We start from the raw sequence: 16037 nt of genomic DNA on the forward strand, positions 1-16037 counted from the left end.
TCATCTGGAAAGGTCTGATTTCTGTCCCTAAAACCAAAAATAAACGTAAACAGCAGAGGAAGCAGGCAGCATCAGCTGTAGAAGCTCAATCAGCATCAGCTCCCATGTAATTCCTGCTCTGTACTTTCATACTATCAGGCAGACATAGTGAAATCTATTCTTATCACAAGGTGTTTCAATATTAGTATTCCGCATCGATCATCAAAATTCATACAGTCCTAATATGTCCAGTCTGTCCTCTCATCTCTATTTGAATTACAGACATTTAGACACAATTATTTTCTGCGAGTTCAAATGTTTTTCCGTTTTGTGACTTCAAATTCAGATTACGTGTGTGTGGATGACAAATTACACATTGCAAATTCCAACCCAGAACTGTGGATGACAGATTACACATAGCAAATTCCAACCTACAACTGTTTAGATCGCATATTACGAGTGTTCAAATGTATTTGCTCGCGAATTTTGCAACATATCTATCTCCATACCCTTAGAGCCCGAGTTATTAACCCGACAACTGGAATGGAGGCACCTGATAAAGAAGATAGAGAGTGAGCTTGTGATAGCCAGATTCACCACTTCTTACATTAAAGAGGGCATGGAGGGCCCATCATCTACATCAGATGACGGTAGAGCAGAGCCCATTCCTGCAGATGCCCTGCTACCACCTTCAGCTCCTCCAGCAGATGCCCTGCCACCGCCCTCAGGCGCCACCAGTGGCTCCACCAGTGGCCCTGCCACCACTTCCTGTGCCATCAGTGGCTTCTCGCGAAATTAAAACAGTGAAATTAAATAATGAACATAATGAATACATTTCTATCACCACAGGCAGGTTGTGGTAGGCAGCACAGCCTGCTGCTCTCACATTTACAAATGGTAGATGCATATTTTAACTTGGTTTGTGGGACCCAGAGGATCATCAAGGATCCCTGTCATCCCAGTCATGGAGTGTTCAGTCTGTTAGCCTGGCATAAGGTACCGGAGCATCATGGGCCTGTAGCCGGCTCAGGAATAGCTTCTATCTCACAGGTCAAGACTCTTGAACTCTAAACAGTGACATGGACAATGCACCATACTCACTGGCACACCACTGTGCTGCCTCAGTATGCACTAGTATACTGCACTGTTCACCACCATCACTGCAGCCAGCCAGTCAGTCACTTATGTGACTGAGCTACAGTATTTATTACATACATACCATAATTGTACAGGTTTACAGCCTCGTTAATCTACATTTTATTTAATGTAGATTATTTAATTAATCAATATATACGATTAGCATTTCTTTGTTATTTTGATCTTTATTTTTGTCCACACGGTTGAGTATTGTCAACGCTTATTTCAGAATTTCAGTGCCTGCAATTTTGTCACAGCTGTATTTTAATCCAAGTGACAAATAAAAACCTTGAAACCTTGAGCTGCCTGCAGAGCAGAATGAATGACTGTGATTTTCAATAATTCTCGCTGTGAATCAAGTAGGCCTCATCTGTTGTCTGATACCCAGGAGGCTGGACACTTAATCACTGCACTGCTCGTTCATTGTATAGGGCAGGCCAATGGAGCAGAACACCCCCCCCCCCCCTCAAGAAACTGCTATATCAAATACGTACTATAGATACCTATCAAAATCAATCTTTGGACATTGTATATGGTTTGAAATATCTACTTTTGACAGTTTGTTTTTGTGGCGAAGGGGGGGTCGCTGTGATAGCATGGGTGGTTGTGATTAGACACTAATCCAACCTACGTGCTTTCTTTTGAAGATATGTGCAAGAAGACAATACAACCCCTTTCACATTAAGGATGTCAGAAGAAACAGGAGATAATGGGGGAGGTTTGAGTGCAAGTTCATTTTAATAGTTCCTTTTAAGCTGAGTCATGCAGCACAAAGCAGAGCCAGCAGAGGGGTTGTTCAATTACCTGTTCCTTATTCACTGATGGCGGCCTGGCTTGTAACCACAACTCATTTTACTTTTCTGCACTGCTTGCCCTGTTGAACTCAACATCTTTACCTCTCTTTTAAATAAACCCTTAATTGTGGTGCTGATGAATGAGGAGAGAGAGAGAGAGAGAGAGAGAGAGAGAGAGAGAGAGAGAGAGAGAGAAAGAGAGAAAGAGAGAGAGAGAGAGAGAGAGAGAGAGAGAGAGAGAGAGAGAGAGAGAGAGAGAGACAGAGACAGAGACAGAGACAGAGAGACACTGACAGAGAGAGAGACTAGAGAAATGCATTACATACAGTACATACAGTACAGTACACGAATAACTATAGCAGAGCAAACCACCAGCCTGCATGGCTTCCATTCAGCAGCACCATGTCATTTCAGACTCAGCTGGAGCTCCAATTAAGGCCAATTTACAATGAAAGGCTAGTTGGAGGGAATATTATTATTTCAGCGCTTTGCAACTTGAACTATGGACTTGTTCTCTCTCCCCGGCCTCTTTGTGAATGCATTCGACAAAGGCTCCCATCTCTACTCCTTCAGTAATGATTAGCCTTTGTAGTTCTGCCTACACGTGGCCTGAACAAAGAGTGCTGCGATCAGTCACTTGGACCAAACATTGCCTCCAGCGAACAAAGCTAGGCATTTAAAATGAGACCAACATGACTTTTTTCTCAAGTGCTGCATTTTCAGAGCTATAGCAGGTGCCTGCGAATTCATACACCACACTTCAGATGTTCAGCAGCGTGTGTTGTAGTACCCAATCACATGCTTCTTCACATTTTGAATCGAAAAACATGCTTTGTGAGCCATCCATCGGGCCCTTACTAATGATTTAGTTCCTTCCATAGTTCCTTGTAGCAGTTTCTAAGCTGGTCACTTTCATTTACTGTTCCACTATCCATCCATTTACATTCACATGGTGGACATTATTGTGTGTGTTCATGCCACGTCTAAAGTTGGAGGTACACTGTCTGTGTCCTTGACGTAGCTTGATCCATCACATGACCATATAGCCTTACTCACATGTTATCGAATCAAACGTGATTTTAGACAAAGCTTGGAACACCATCGCTGCAACCCTGTTCAGATTTGCTTGACAATCCTAGGCCTTTTTTGACTCACAGTTATACTTCATTTAGAGGCACTTCCCTCTTGAGGGCAAGTGCAAGACATATGCTGTGCCAAGTGCCTTTGGGCACGGATAGTGGTAGCAGTGACTCCAGCCCATTAGCCTCGCCCAGGGAGAGGGAATCTGGGGCGGCAACACTGAAACAATGCAGTCTGGGTAATTGACCCTTCTGTCTCCCACCAATCACTTCCTCCAATCTAGGACAGGAACGCATGACCACCTTGTGATTCTAAAGGAAAAAATGCAAACGCCTCTACAATATTTTGATCCTATTTAATTGCCTTGGTAGCTCGCCTGTCAGATAGTTTTCCAGGTACTGGACCTACATGTCCCTTTTTCCACTTTTTGAAAGCAACATTTACAGAAGCAAGCAACATAAAATAATCTAGGCAGAATATATAACCTAACCTCAAAGCCACACGGATTCCTTAAGAATTTCACTTGTATGACGTTCAAACTCCATCTGCCAACTAACTCTCCTCACTGCAAAATGATTTGCCAACCTTGGATTTTTCCAAACTATTTACTAACCCTGGAGGGTTGAGACAAGCAAAGGCCCCTTATTTTCTTGCAACATTGTGCACACTTGCGTCATTTACAAACTACTGTAGGCATGGTGCATATTAAGAATATAGTCACTGTTGCTCTCATTGTTTGTCAATGAGAAAAAGACCATGAGACGGATGATGTGACTTAACTAATGACTTAATTAACTTTGCCAACCTATAGATGGCAGCATACATTTTTTTATTTGGCTTTACCAGCCTCCTCTTCCAAATTCCAGCTGGCAGGCCTCCTTCCAGTGTGACTAAAATAAAAATAAAGAATTACATTCTTTCTTAAGGCTCTGGTCATAAAAATTATATTAAGAGTCGTAAATTACATATAGCATTATAAATGTCATATTGTATCTGTTCTGCATAAGTTACAGTAGATAGGCAGAAATTTCATTTTGTTTCCCTTCATGAACGCTGTAAGGACTCTTTAATCTTTACTCTGAATGTAGCGCGGCACCCTTTATAGTGCCATTCACAGATCCCCTACTGATCACTGTTTAAAATCTCCCCAATTTGTTTCACCTCTACTTACTGTTATCTTATTTACTGTGAAAATGATGCTCGTATCGTTTGATGGGATTGGTTTCATGTGTGGTCCTTACACAGTAAAAGTGTTTATTTATCAATTTGTAGCTCTCAGAGTAAAATTAACACTGAGGATGATTTCACTGTTTACCAAACATAGAGACAGGTTGAACCCACTTGCGCGTCGTGAAGTGAAATTCTTGAGAATGTCTACCCTCCCACGACCAGGAAACTTTCCTTTTCTGAGAAATGAGAAGTGAGGCTGACACATTTTGCACATTGTGTGCTCATAATGTGGAAATTGTCGATACCCAGAAAGAATGACATCCTGTTAGTGGTGATGATACATCTATTTTATTCTCCCACAGGAAGTGGGTTTCATCAGTGTGTTCTACTCCTCTCGCCCTGTAATCGATCAGTGTTGCCATGTCCGCTTATATTATAGGCAACTTTGGGCATGTTTTTTTTCTGTAAAGTCGCTTGTAAATATTGGTAGTTGTGGGTTGCGTTTTAGTTTTTAGCTTGTTTCTATAGTTGCTTATTTGGGCTTGTTGTCTAAAATGTTCATGTCCGCGGACCCCCATTACTTCTGAAAATATGTTGTGCCAAGACCCCCCATACAAGATGTGTGTATTTAAAATGTTTCAGATTTTTTTTTAAATAGCAGATCTAGAAGCTCACAACGTGTCACGATGCGATGCGTTGTGAGCTTGTAGATCGGCTATTTTGTGTACTCATCTGGCCAAGTCGCTTCTTTTGGGCTTGTTTTCGTAAACCTGGCCGCTTGTTTTGCTTGCAAACTCTGGCAACACTGTAATTGATCCATTTCTCCAGCGTTAATAATTTGAGACCCTCTTCTTTTATGGTTTATTTTAAGTTAGATCTTAGTGGTGATTTAAGCCTAATTAATTTATACAATGTAGTACGACGGTATGGCTTGTCGACAAGAATTGTTCTTTTCGGCAAGCGATGGAGTATAAACTTTACAGTGAGCTGTTTCCCCACTGCTGTCAGTAATGTAGAAAACGTTTTTATTATATTTTTTTACAGTTATCCTATCATTCACGCCTGTACTCCTATTTCTGTCACAAACAATACAAGTTTGAAAGTAAATTTGATGAAAATACTAAATAGAAATGACATGTATGAGTCATCACTCCACCGTTGAATTGAATTCAGTGTTACCAGGCAAGTGCAAAATGTATGACACAAGAAACAATCTGCTCATTTCAGCACAGATCAAAGTGTGCTCAAATGAGTAGATGCCTACCGTATATTGAGCAAATGTGGAGGCACAGAATAGAAATCAGGAGTCAGCTTGCATCAAACAAATATAACCACATTTATTTTCAAAGTATAAAATATCACACTATAAAGGCCACTTTTCAGGGTAAATCGACAACCTATTTTTTCCTTTTTGTTTTTGAAACATTTACACAGAGAAATACCAAGCCCCTCTCTGGTGGTCTCGCGTACTGTCCAGCTCTGTGGCGAAAACAAACACTTGTTCTACTTTGACCACAGAAAAAAAGTAGTTGGCAAGATTTTGAATAATTTACTTGATAACAGGAAATGGCAGGGGCACGAGAATTCCTGACTTTTACATCCTTTATAGAGGATCCAGGTGTTCTGAGAGGTTCTCTCACGTTAGTAATAACCAGCATACACACAGTGAAATCCGGAGCGTTCATTTAACTCTGAAAGTGTCACAGCTAACCACATTAACCCTGGTGCCCTTATATTGGGCAAATGTTTAAAACAAATCCAATAACGTTAAAATGTTTCAATACATTTTTTGTATTCTTCAAAAAATTGCAAAAAAATACCAGATCTAAAAGCTCACGACGCGTAGCTATTTTCACTATTCATCGTATGGCAAAGTATATAGGGCTTAAGTGGTTAAATAAACACCCCGGATTTGACTGTGCAGGCACAGCTTGACTTTACAGGCACTGTTTGCCTTCTACTGGTAGACTCCAAAGATATGTGCAGTTCACATTCTTGACAATGGCACCAGTCAGGCTATGGGAGCGCCCCCCCGTGGAGCGAGCATCCCCCCCCGTGGAGCGAGCGTCCTCTTTGTTTGTACAAGTGGAACAACTCGTAGCCTAGACCTCGCCATCACAGGCCGTTTGGCTCACTGCACTTCTTGTGAGGAGTCCTTGGAATTTTGTGTGTTATCATTCAAGATCCCTGCCCTCTAAGCTTGACATGGTGCCCACCTGAGGTAGAACAGTTGTACCAAAGAAGGAAAAAAAACGTATTTATAGAAGTATACAAATGAGTAACAGTCACATCAATAAACTTAAAGAGTGGAGTCATGTGGAGGGGAAAAAAGGATATCACACTCCACCCAGATATTCACCGCAACTAAATGGAGATCACTGACATGTCTGAATATCTGAAATGTTCCCTCCCAACACATGCAATCCTTTTTCCCTTTCAGGCAAAATGGCTGTTGCACAGATACTTCAATTTATGTCAATGCATCTACCAGCCAGAGGGAAAACTCTATTCACTTGTGGAGTCGCCAACAAAGCTGTGGCCCTGAGGATCTCAACACGTGACTTTTTTGCCCCTCCATCTCACACACGCACACACACTCGCACACACACTCGCACACACACACACACACACACACACCACACACACACACACACACACACACACACACACACACACACACACACACACACACACACACTAATCAAGAGTGCAAAAACAATTTAAAGAAAAAAAAGGATAAGTCAATAAAAGGGTACTTTGTCAGAGAGGGCACTTTCTCACACAAAGAGTTCATGTTCACTGACACCTCCTTCCATGTTCAAACTGAATCCATTTTGTCCCTTATGAAAGCGCCTGTCTCTCTCGAAGGCTGGAATGGACTAAGTGAGCTGACTGGCACCCGGCAGACTGGGCAAGGCTGGGCTGGGATGGGGCACCGAGCCCTCCATAAGCATTACGACCAACTATTGTCCACGATGTCCCCTGTCCCCTTGCGGGTGATGATGCTCTCTGTGGACTTCAGCAGTCTCTCCAGACAGGGCGCGTTGATTTTGCCCAGTGGCGGGGGGCCCCTGGGTATGGAGGAGTCTGTCTTAGCGCGGCTGTCCGTGGTGGAGGACACGGCGCTGTCCTGCGTTAGCTCTCTGTCTCTGGGGGGCAGCAGATGCCTGGGGCCAGCCTGGGCCTGCTCTGCGGCGGGGGAGCAGATGGGTGATGTGTGGAGCCACTTCAGGTTACTGGCGGAGCAGGCTCCGGGGGGAGTGAGGTCAGTGACTCTCAGGGCCTTGGCGGTCACTGGAAGGACACTAACCTGGACAGGGCTCACTGCTCCACTGGACAGAGCTGTGGTCACCGGAGACAGCTGCGGAGAGAACATGAACTACAAGTTAGTCTGTGTCCATACCACATTTATGGGCATATACTTCTATTTTGGTGTTTAAGGGGGGGGGGGGGAGAAAGGTTCATGAAATTGTTGTCTTTAGAAAGGCAAGCCAAAATTAGCCACAGGATTAAATCCCCACAAGCTAGATAAAGAGGAATGTTCCTCGATTCTCCCAAGATCCTCCTGACTTTTCTTACCACCCTGTGACGTTATTCACCGTCATTGTTCTTGGTGAACTTGAGACTAATGGCATTCGTACAACTGTAAAAATATACCTTTAATCCTCTCCTCCCTGCCCTGCATCTCTGTGGCCATGTGATCAAAGAATAAACAATACTTCAGTTCTTCCTTAATTGTCCACTGGTTGACACCTTATACCTGTTCTTGACAACTTGGCTTGCCCACCTTTCTCAAGAACTCTTGGTCTTTACCTTCAGTTTCTTGGAGGGAGTAGAGTCCTCTGTCTGGGTTGGTGTGTTGGCGTGTTGGTCTCTGGGTTTGACATTGGGGAACCAGCTCTTCAACATTTCTTCCATTTTAAGAATGATGTTGACATATTTCTCCCTGGAAGGACATTAAAGTAGCAATTTAGAACAGCATTTACCACTTCCTCTATACCAGTGGTTTTAAAAAACGCTCACTCAGACTGACAGAATCACCCAAATGCAGGGAATATATATCTCATGCAGGCGTAGTCATAATCCACATGATCACATCATTTTTTTTTTTTTTTTTGCAGGTGCTGGAGTTGCAGCTAAACAGTATCAAGAAGAACAAAACACCACACACTGCTTCTAATGCTCCCAAATTTTATTCACACAATATTTCAGACAGCAAGTCTTCAATTCATCATGTAAAATCTTTTCGTTCTTTTCAAAAGATTGTACCTGATGAAGACTTAAGTGTTGAAACGTCGCATGTATACATTTTTGGGGGCATCAGAAGCAGCTGGTTAAGTATATTTCACACATGTTTCGCAACCCACACGTGGCAAGGTGTGCTAACGGTTCTCCTTCGTCTCTAAAAATAAACGCCTAAGCCCACAGCGGTCTCTAACAGCATCATAGCGAAAATAAACTAGCAGCGGTGACGCAGGCTTCATTGGAGGTGGGCAGAGAGTGGTGCCCATTAACCCCCATCCGTCCAAACCAGATGGCTGGTGGGGATTAGCCAATGTCATATGATCAGCAACCTTCCTCCTTCACCCCACTCGGAGCATGTTAAATTCATGTGATAGATTATCCACAACAGTGACTGCTAAAGAAGTCACTTTGATCCCATCCACCACTGTGGCACTGCAGGGGTTGCCAACTGGCAACACGGGCTCCGGCACAGGGGGAGGTAATGGAGGGGAGGGGTTATTCTGCTACGACTGTCTGTCTGTCTGCAGGAGCAGGCTGCTGCCACACCCACTCTTTGTCTTACGGAGGGAACAGCTGGTAGGTAGGACTCTGATTAGCCTGAGCCAAATTCAGCGCCTAATCAGGCATCATTGTGCCTTCATATACTCACAATAACTATCTGCCCTATCAAACACATGGCAGGCCTCGCGGTACACCTCTACCAGTATCAATATCTGACGGTCTTTAATAAACAAAATGAGTGTGTGGCATCTCCCTTGAAGCTCTTGCTCTTGTTCCAGTTCATAGCCAACACCTCACCTACTGTATGGGCGTGCATGTCCACTTTCCTCTATGCTTATTTTTACTTGCCTGTGTTTTACTTGCCTGTGTCTCGCACGTGCGTTTTCGGTGCGAGACTCGATACGCAACCATATCATAAACTCAGATATAAACCAGGCATTATGTTACCTCCCTGCTAGCAGGCACCAAGAGGTGGCTGTGGCTACTGTTGGCAAAGGCCTGCTCCACATTCTCTAAATACAAGAGAGATGATGTGAAATGTGTTAAATCCTGAATAAACCAGCTTGCCTTGTGAAAAGTGGGTTCTATTAGATGAATTAAGTGTGCAAGAAATGTTCAATACACAACGTCATCGTCAATTGGCACAACCCTAGGCTATTGGGGTGGCCCTTCACATGGCCACATGGTGGGGCCATGTGCTCTGGTAAGTGTACCTGCTCCTGACTAAACCTAGCTGGATATTCCTCTGATTCTGACAAACTCACAGATCTTGAATCAACAGATACAATGTATTTGCACAAGAGCAAGATACATGTCAACTTTGCAGCACCAAACATGGAGCAGGCACACACGTGCGTAACTCTCTTCCTCAGCAACAGCATACAGTATATGGCACCAAACACAGACCTCCATCTCACCATAATGTGTACCAAATATCTGCATCAACCAACTGTGGTACATTTGTTACCATAGTTGGTTGTGGTACAACAAATGAAAGTACAGAACATTGAAGCAGGTAAGAGTCTGTGAGTCACAGTAAGGACACTTACCCCATGCAGGGGTTTTGCAGGACACCCATGATCCGCTGAATCCTGTCCATGGCTACACTCTCCTGGAAACTGCTGAGTCCTGTGAAAGAAGGAAGGAGTTCGACCATGAGCCGCTTGCATTATCTTGACAGCAGGGCAGAGTCTGTGCAGCAGATGGGTTCCTGTGTGGCATATGCATATGTATGTGTGTGTGTGTGTGTGTGTGTGTGTGGGGGGGGGGGGGGGGGGGGAGGAGGCAGACGCTCTGTCTCTCTGGCCAGGAAGTGTGGGGTCACACAAGGCCTTGAGCTTGACAGGGATCCCAAAAATAACCACTTTCAGAGCATGTTTGAACATGCTGCTTTAAGCATATATCTTTGCATTGCAACTCCATGTTGAGGGAGCCAGCTAAAACATAGCGGCTTTACAGGCCTTACAGCCTTACACTGCATATATTCAGCTGCGAGGCTCTGGTATGTTCGCACCTCTCTCTGCCAAGACATATCCAGAGTGTCTAATTTATGGGGGAAACTGAAGTGCGACTTCAAAGTGGTTTCTCACCTTTGATATGAAAAAAAGATATAGGTTTTCTGTGAGTTTGAATAAGTGAACCAATCTGAGGCCTGAGGGGGCATGTTGAAACTGTGTGGTTAGCTCTGCACTACGCACACCTTTAAGCCTCTATTCTAAAATATAGACAAGTCGCACACAAAAGGAAATTCTTGTGGTTACATGATACTCGACACCCAACAATAGACGCCTCAGACATCTTTCTCTCAAATCTCAAGGGAGACATTTTCTATCAAAGAGTGGCAGACTGTCTATCATTCTCAGAAGAAAGAAGAGGAGACCAAACACAGAGAGAAAGAGAGCGAGAGAGACAGGCGGACAAGCCGAAAGAATAGGACAGAGACGAAAAGACAGATAACAATCTAGGTGCATGTACAGAAAAGTTGTGTTGTAGAGAATGAAAGAACACAAAAAAAAATGAGATTAATGGTCGACTTACGTTCTCTGTACCTTCCTGAACGAAGCCCATTCAAGATCAATGACAGTGGGTGAATGTAGCATTGCAACTCCATGCACTGAAAAACACAAAAGGCCATTATTGTAGACATGTAGCACTGTCAAAATAAGAAATGAAAATATAAAAAAAGAAAGAAAAGAAAACGTTCAGAAGCTGTTAACTTCTTACAAATAATAACAGGGATATTAACCCGTTAAAACCGGGAAAGCATCTGTCTCATTTTAGATTTTAACCACGTTAACCATTTATTTTTCACCTGCTATTTTTGAAAAATCGTGAAAATGTGTGCAAATCTTTGAATATATATATTTTTGAAAGCGAAACACTTTAACTCAAATATTTGCTTCTGGGAGGTCCCTGGAACAAAATATTTTGAGATGGGGGTCGGCGGCCAAATAAATATAATTTTGGGGGTTTTGGACATGAAAACGTTTGAGAACCACTGATATAGCAACATACGTTTTTCAGAAAAAGGTTAGGATTTAGTAGACATTCTTAGAATTGGCTTCAGGTCTTAATGGGTTAAGTCAGCTTTCACAAACTGTCTATTGCAAGTGTAAATGTTGCTCAACATGAATTAGGTCACCCGTAATGCTCCTTTTATCACGACCATGTACCATGATGCTCTATATAGTCACCAATTCTTTACAATGGTAAGAAAGTGTGACTAATTTTAGAGCATGGATGGGAGGGACTCTTTACTGGAAACGCATGAGCCATTCTCTCAGTCCCGCAGGGAAGCTAATCTGGGTGACAGGGCACGGCTTTTGCTGACATTATATCAACCTCCTGTGGCAGATAAACATGAGTCACAGAAGTCCTCCTCACCTTGTTAGTAAAAACGTGGTCTTTCTCAGACTCAGTGGAAATGAGCGGTCGGTCCTTGCGCTGCCCCGCGGGGCTGTGAGACCTCTTCAGTGCATGCTGGGTGGTTTTCCCATTTGATCTCTCTCCTTGCTGCGTGTTACACAGTCCTCTGGCATCATCGCCCTGTGTGTCAGTGTAGCGGGAAGGCAGAGCCCCCCGGCTAGAGGCCTTGCTCACTTCGCTACAGTCGCGGCCGTCGTCCTCCAGCTGGCGGCGGAGCAGCCAGCCGCCGTTGGGCGGGCCTGGGCATGGGGGAGTGCTGGGGGGCGGAGAGGCCCCCTCGGTCTGCTCGGGTCTTCCAGTGCAGTCGGGCTCCCGCTCGCTCTCGTCATCCTCGTTGTCACTCGCCAGCCAGTCAATGGAGTTGTCCGAATCTGTGGCAGACATCCTCAGCCGCAGGTTTTAACCAACACTGACCATCACTGACCTGTCAAAGGGGAGGTCATTGTTACTTCATGGTTAAAGACGTAAAAAAAAAAGGAATCCCTACCCTTTAACTCTTGAAAAGTTACGTACAATCCAGAGGGAGATGAAGATTAAAGCAGAGTTCTGTATGTTGAGCAGCTGGTGTCAGTGAAACGCAACTGCTGGCATAACCACTGACCTGCGCCTTTTTCCAGCCACAACACCTGAGCAAGTAAACACAGCCTGGCAGCCAGTCATTGAAAGCAAACACTAAACACCATTCACACCCAGAGCAGTCCCGTGTCGTCCCAGGCGACGCACGCACACAGCAACGTTTTCCCTCTACAAGGAATTCAGTGTGAATCCTTGTGGGTGGGAATTAAGTCTTCGCCCACAAATCTCTACACGGGACTTTGCCTGTAAACAGACCCTGCCATGTGTGGAACAAATGCATGCCTTTACGCGTTTTCCGATTTCACTGAGGCTGAAAATCTCATCGCCACGGCCCTCTCAGGTGGCTCACCGGCCACCACCTCTGCACACATTCATTAAACACTGCTAAGCTTGTTTATTCAGACGGACACAGACACAGTCTGCCAAAGATAACCACCTCTGACTGTGAACAGACATTTCATCCATCCACATCCAAAGAATATAGCTCTTCCTATACAGCAGATGCAAAGCATCACACATTCTCCATAAACACCAGAATGCATTACCAAATGACTTGCAGGATCCAAATTGCACACTGTAAGTGTTCATTTAACTCTGACAATGTACACGTGGTTAAATTAACAGGATTTTACTGTGCAGGTGGATCAGATAATTGGAAGAAAAAAAAATTGTGTGTGTACTTTGCCTGTACATAAACTGTATGTATGTTTAGATTGTAAATATGTCATGTCTGTCACCTTGCCAAATGTATCGGCTCAGTTCTCTTTAGTCCTTTGTCTCAGGAGTGCAAGCAGCTGATGTTATTGATGAAGTGGACGGTGCAGAGCAGGGCCTTAAACTCAGATTTGACTCATTTTATTAAATGAAAATGGTTGATGTGCCACACAAAAACCATATCTGAGTGTTTGTTGTTACGGTTTATAACAGCTATCAAAACCACAGCTGCCCAGCAGCTTTACTGGAAACAAAAGGCGAAAGGCAGGTGTAGGCTGCTAAACTGGGAGTCATGAGGGCATTGACTATCAGAGCTCTATATCCTGTGTCTGTTCAAAAATATCCCTTCCATCTTTTGTAAGAAATAACAGGTTTTTAATAATTCATGTGTCCTACACTCATGTCCTACATGCAAAGGTGAGACTGTTCTGCAACCTTCCTCTCACAGACCTACAACAAATATAGAAAACCACATCCTTCCAGCACATAAAAGTACAATATAAAGCCTTTTCAAGGCTATATATATTGTACACTATTCGCCCAGGGGTTTTTAATATAGATTAATGTTCATGTTGAAAGGGAGCCATAATTGGATTTCACCTCGTCTGGGGCCAACACGAAACACATTCAATCCGCCTCAACTACATTCACATTGCTGCTATAGCCCCGTGTTCCATGTAATGAGGTAGGCTAACCATTAAGGACGTTGATACGATAGGTAGGCTACACATTTACATAGTATTTATTCTCTCTAGACCTTTTTATATATATATATAGCTTATTACAAATACAACACACATTCGTGTCTAGATCACCTGTGTGTAGGTGGGGCACGTTTTTCGTTACAGCCGTCGCCCACAACAATTCAGATTCCCCAAACAAAGAAGATGCCATTAAAAGTGAAAGAAGAGTTACACCACAATTATATAACACTGAGGAAGAAAAAAGGAGAACGAAATCACGAATATAAATAAATCCGTCCTTCGTATCCATTTAGAGAGAGAGAGCAGCTGGGGAGAGCACAGCACGAGCAGCACCCAAAAAACCCATCATCCCATTAGACAGAATACATTTAGCAGTGTGGGCTACTGTATAAAGTATGTTAAATACGCCACAAAAAAAGGTCTCTTCCAGGAGATATCTTTACACTCTTGTTTGCGCAACAATATGGCCAAATTCCATAATTATATAATTTCTATAGGGAAAATCATCACTGTAGTAAATATGATACTTTACTTTTACACACACACACACACACACACACACACACACACACACACACACACACACACACACACACACACACACCAGGGGGGGTCCCAAAGCTAAATGACTGATAGTTAGGATTTAGGAACTATAAACTGACCCTTATGGGTCTATAACTCTCCGATCAGTGTACAATTGGAACCAAATTGACCTAATATACTCTCTCAGAATTAAACAGTGTAGATTAGATATTAGGGCTCCCAGAAATAATCAAGTACAATTGAGGCCTGTAAAATGTGTAATTTCAAAGGGTGAGAGAGAGGAGATCAGTGACCTACCTTGCCGGGGATGGAGCTGATGTGTGTGTGGTGCGCAGAGTGTGTCTTTGTTCAGTAGGTATAATATTCCAGACAGCAGTGTGTGTGTGAAGCAGGCTAGGCTGATGTGATGCTGCTACGTGATGAGCGTATGGAAGCGTAGTAGAGAAGTGTGTGTGTATGTGTGTGTATGTATGAAAGAGCGCAGTGGTGGAAGCAGCACAGTGTTGCCAGGTTTTGAGAGAGAAACACGCAACCAGGTCTAGGGAAACAAGCCCAAAAGAAGCGAATAAATAGGCCACATCTTCAAGTAGATCTGCTAGTAGATCTGTTCTATTTTCAAAGATGAATCATTTTTTAATATTGTTCTTGAAACATCTGGTACAGGGGTCACAAAATACTTTTAGATGGTGGGTGGGGGGGGGACAAATAAATACATTTGGGGGTCCTTGACAAGAAAATGTTTGAGAACCACTGTTTCAGGAAGCAAGCCCAAAATAAGCAACAAGCCCAAAATCCCTTAGACAGGTGATCACCTTTCTACTCTGCACATATAGTGTTTTATAATTGTGATGACATAGATTTTTTGTGCTATTTTTATGTTATGTTGATGAATATGGAAACAAGTCCACTAGGACTTTTTTGTGTAAATCCTTTTAGACTAAGTGTGTGACTGTACTCGTGCTGTTTGCATTACTGTCTAATAAAATATTCAATCAATCAATCAATAAAAACCGCAACCCGCAACTACCAATATTTACAAGCAACTTTACAGAAAAACAAGCCCAAAGTCGCTTATAATAAGTGGACATGGCAACGCTGCTGCGATGGAGCGCCTCCTCCTCCGCGGCCCCGTGTTGCTGCTCCCAAGGCAACGTGTCTGGGTGGAGGGGGCGGGCACGACGACCACGGCCGCACCCCATTGGCTCTTGGAGCGGGGCGTCCGGCCAATGGACGTGGCCTCTCCGCGCCGGGCTCTCCCGATAGGGCGACACGTGCTTGCATATTCAAATGATATGGAAATGAGCGCAAACACGTGGAACACGCGGAGTCGGTTTCATTTCAACAGCTGTGCGAAAAGTCATTTTAGGACTGGTTTTTGGTCATAGTGGAGGCATTCATCATCTTCCCATTTGTATCGTCTTTTGGGTGATGTCTCACTTGTGGCATGCAAGCCCAGTAAAGGCACTGTCAGCAATTTAGTTCAATTCAATTCAATTCAATAGAGCTTTATTGGCATGAGAAAACATACGTTTACATTGCCAAAGCAAGTGTCAAAATATAAATAAAACTGTTTCAACAGATTAAACAGTTCCCAAATGTTGTGTTTTTCACATTTTGCCTGTTTCAGATTTATTAGACGCAAAGCCAATATTAGATTTAGGGTTATTTA

At 43.5% G+C, this 16037-nt stretch overlaps 1 protein-coding gene across 3 annotated transcripts; it reads right to left on the reverse strand.

The window, feature by feature from the left end:
• Positions 1 to 5472: 5472 nt before the first annotated feature.
• ciartb (circadian associated repressor of transcription b) lies at positions 5473 to 14835 on the reverse strand. 3 transcript variants are annotated; one of them, XR_013933762.1, is made up of 7 exons: positions 14666 to 14835; positions 11790 to 12255; positions 10944 to 11019; positions 9956 to 10034; positions 7974 to 8106; positions 6798 to 7521; positions 5473 to 6738 (listed from the first exon to the last, which is right to left on the reverse strand). XR_013933762.1 is itself a non-coding variant. In XM_080437804.1 (6 exons), exons 2-6 carry the CDS (start codon positions 12213 to 12215, stop codon positions 7114 to 7116), a joined length of 1122 nt encoding a protein of 373 aa, XP_080293930.1. In that variant the 5' UTR covers positions 12216 to 12255; positions 14666 to 14835; the 3' UTR covers positions 5473 to 7113. The 3 variants fall into 3 exon arrangements, 1 of the variants encoding a protein (XP_080293930.1); XR_013933763.1 differs by having other exon boundaries at positions 6794 to 7521; XM_080437804.1 differs by having other exon boundaries at positions 5473 to 7521.
• Positions 14836 to 16037: the final 1202 nt, after the last annotated feature.

The sequence above is a fragment of the Gymnoscopelus braueri genome (assembly GCF_963280865.1).
Source record: "Gymnoscopelus braueri genome assembly, chromosome: 9".
Classification (NCBI taxonomy): domain Eukaryota; kingdom Metazoa; phylum Chordata; class Actinopteri; order Myctophiformes; family Myctophidae; genus Gymnoscopelus; species Gymnoscopelus braueri.

Excerpts from the sequence above, each read along its gene's own strand:
- ciartb (XM_080437804.1), bottom strand. The coding sequence starts at position 12,215 with ATGTCTGCCACAGATTCGGACAACTCCATTGACTGGCTGGCGAGTGAC. Across the intron at positions 11,020-11,789 it reads ACCACGTTTTTACTAACAAG|TGCATGGAGTTGCAATGCTA; the intron begins GTGAGGAGGACT and ends TGTGTTTTTCAG. Across the intron at positions 8,107-9,955 it reads CTGCAAAACCCCTGCATGGG|GGAGAAATATGTCAACATCA; the intron begins GTAAGTGTCCTT and ends ATGTCCTTCCAG.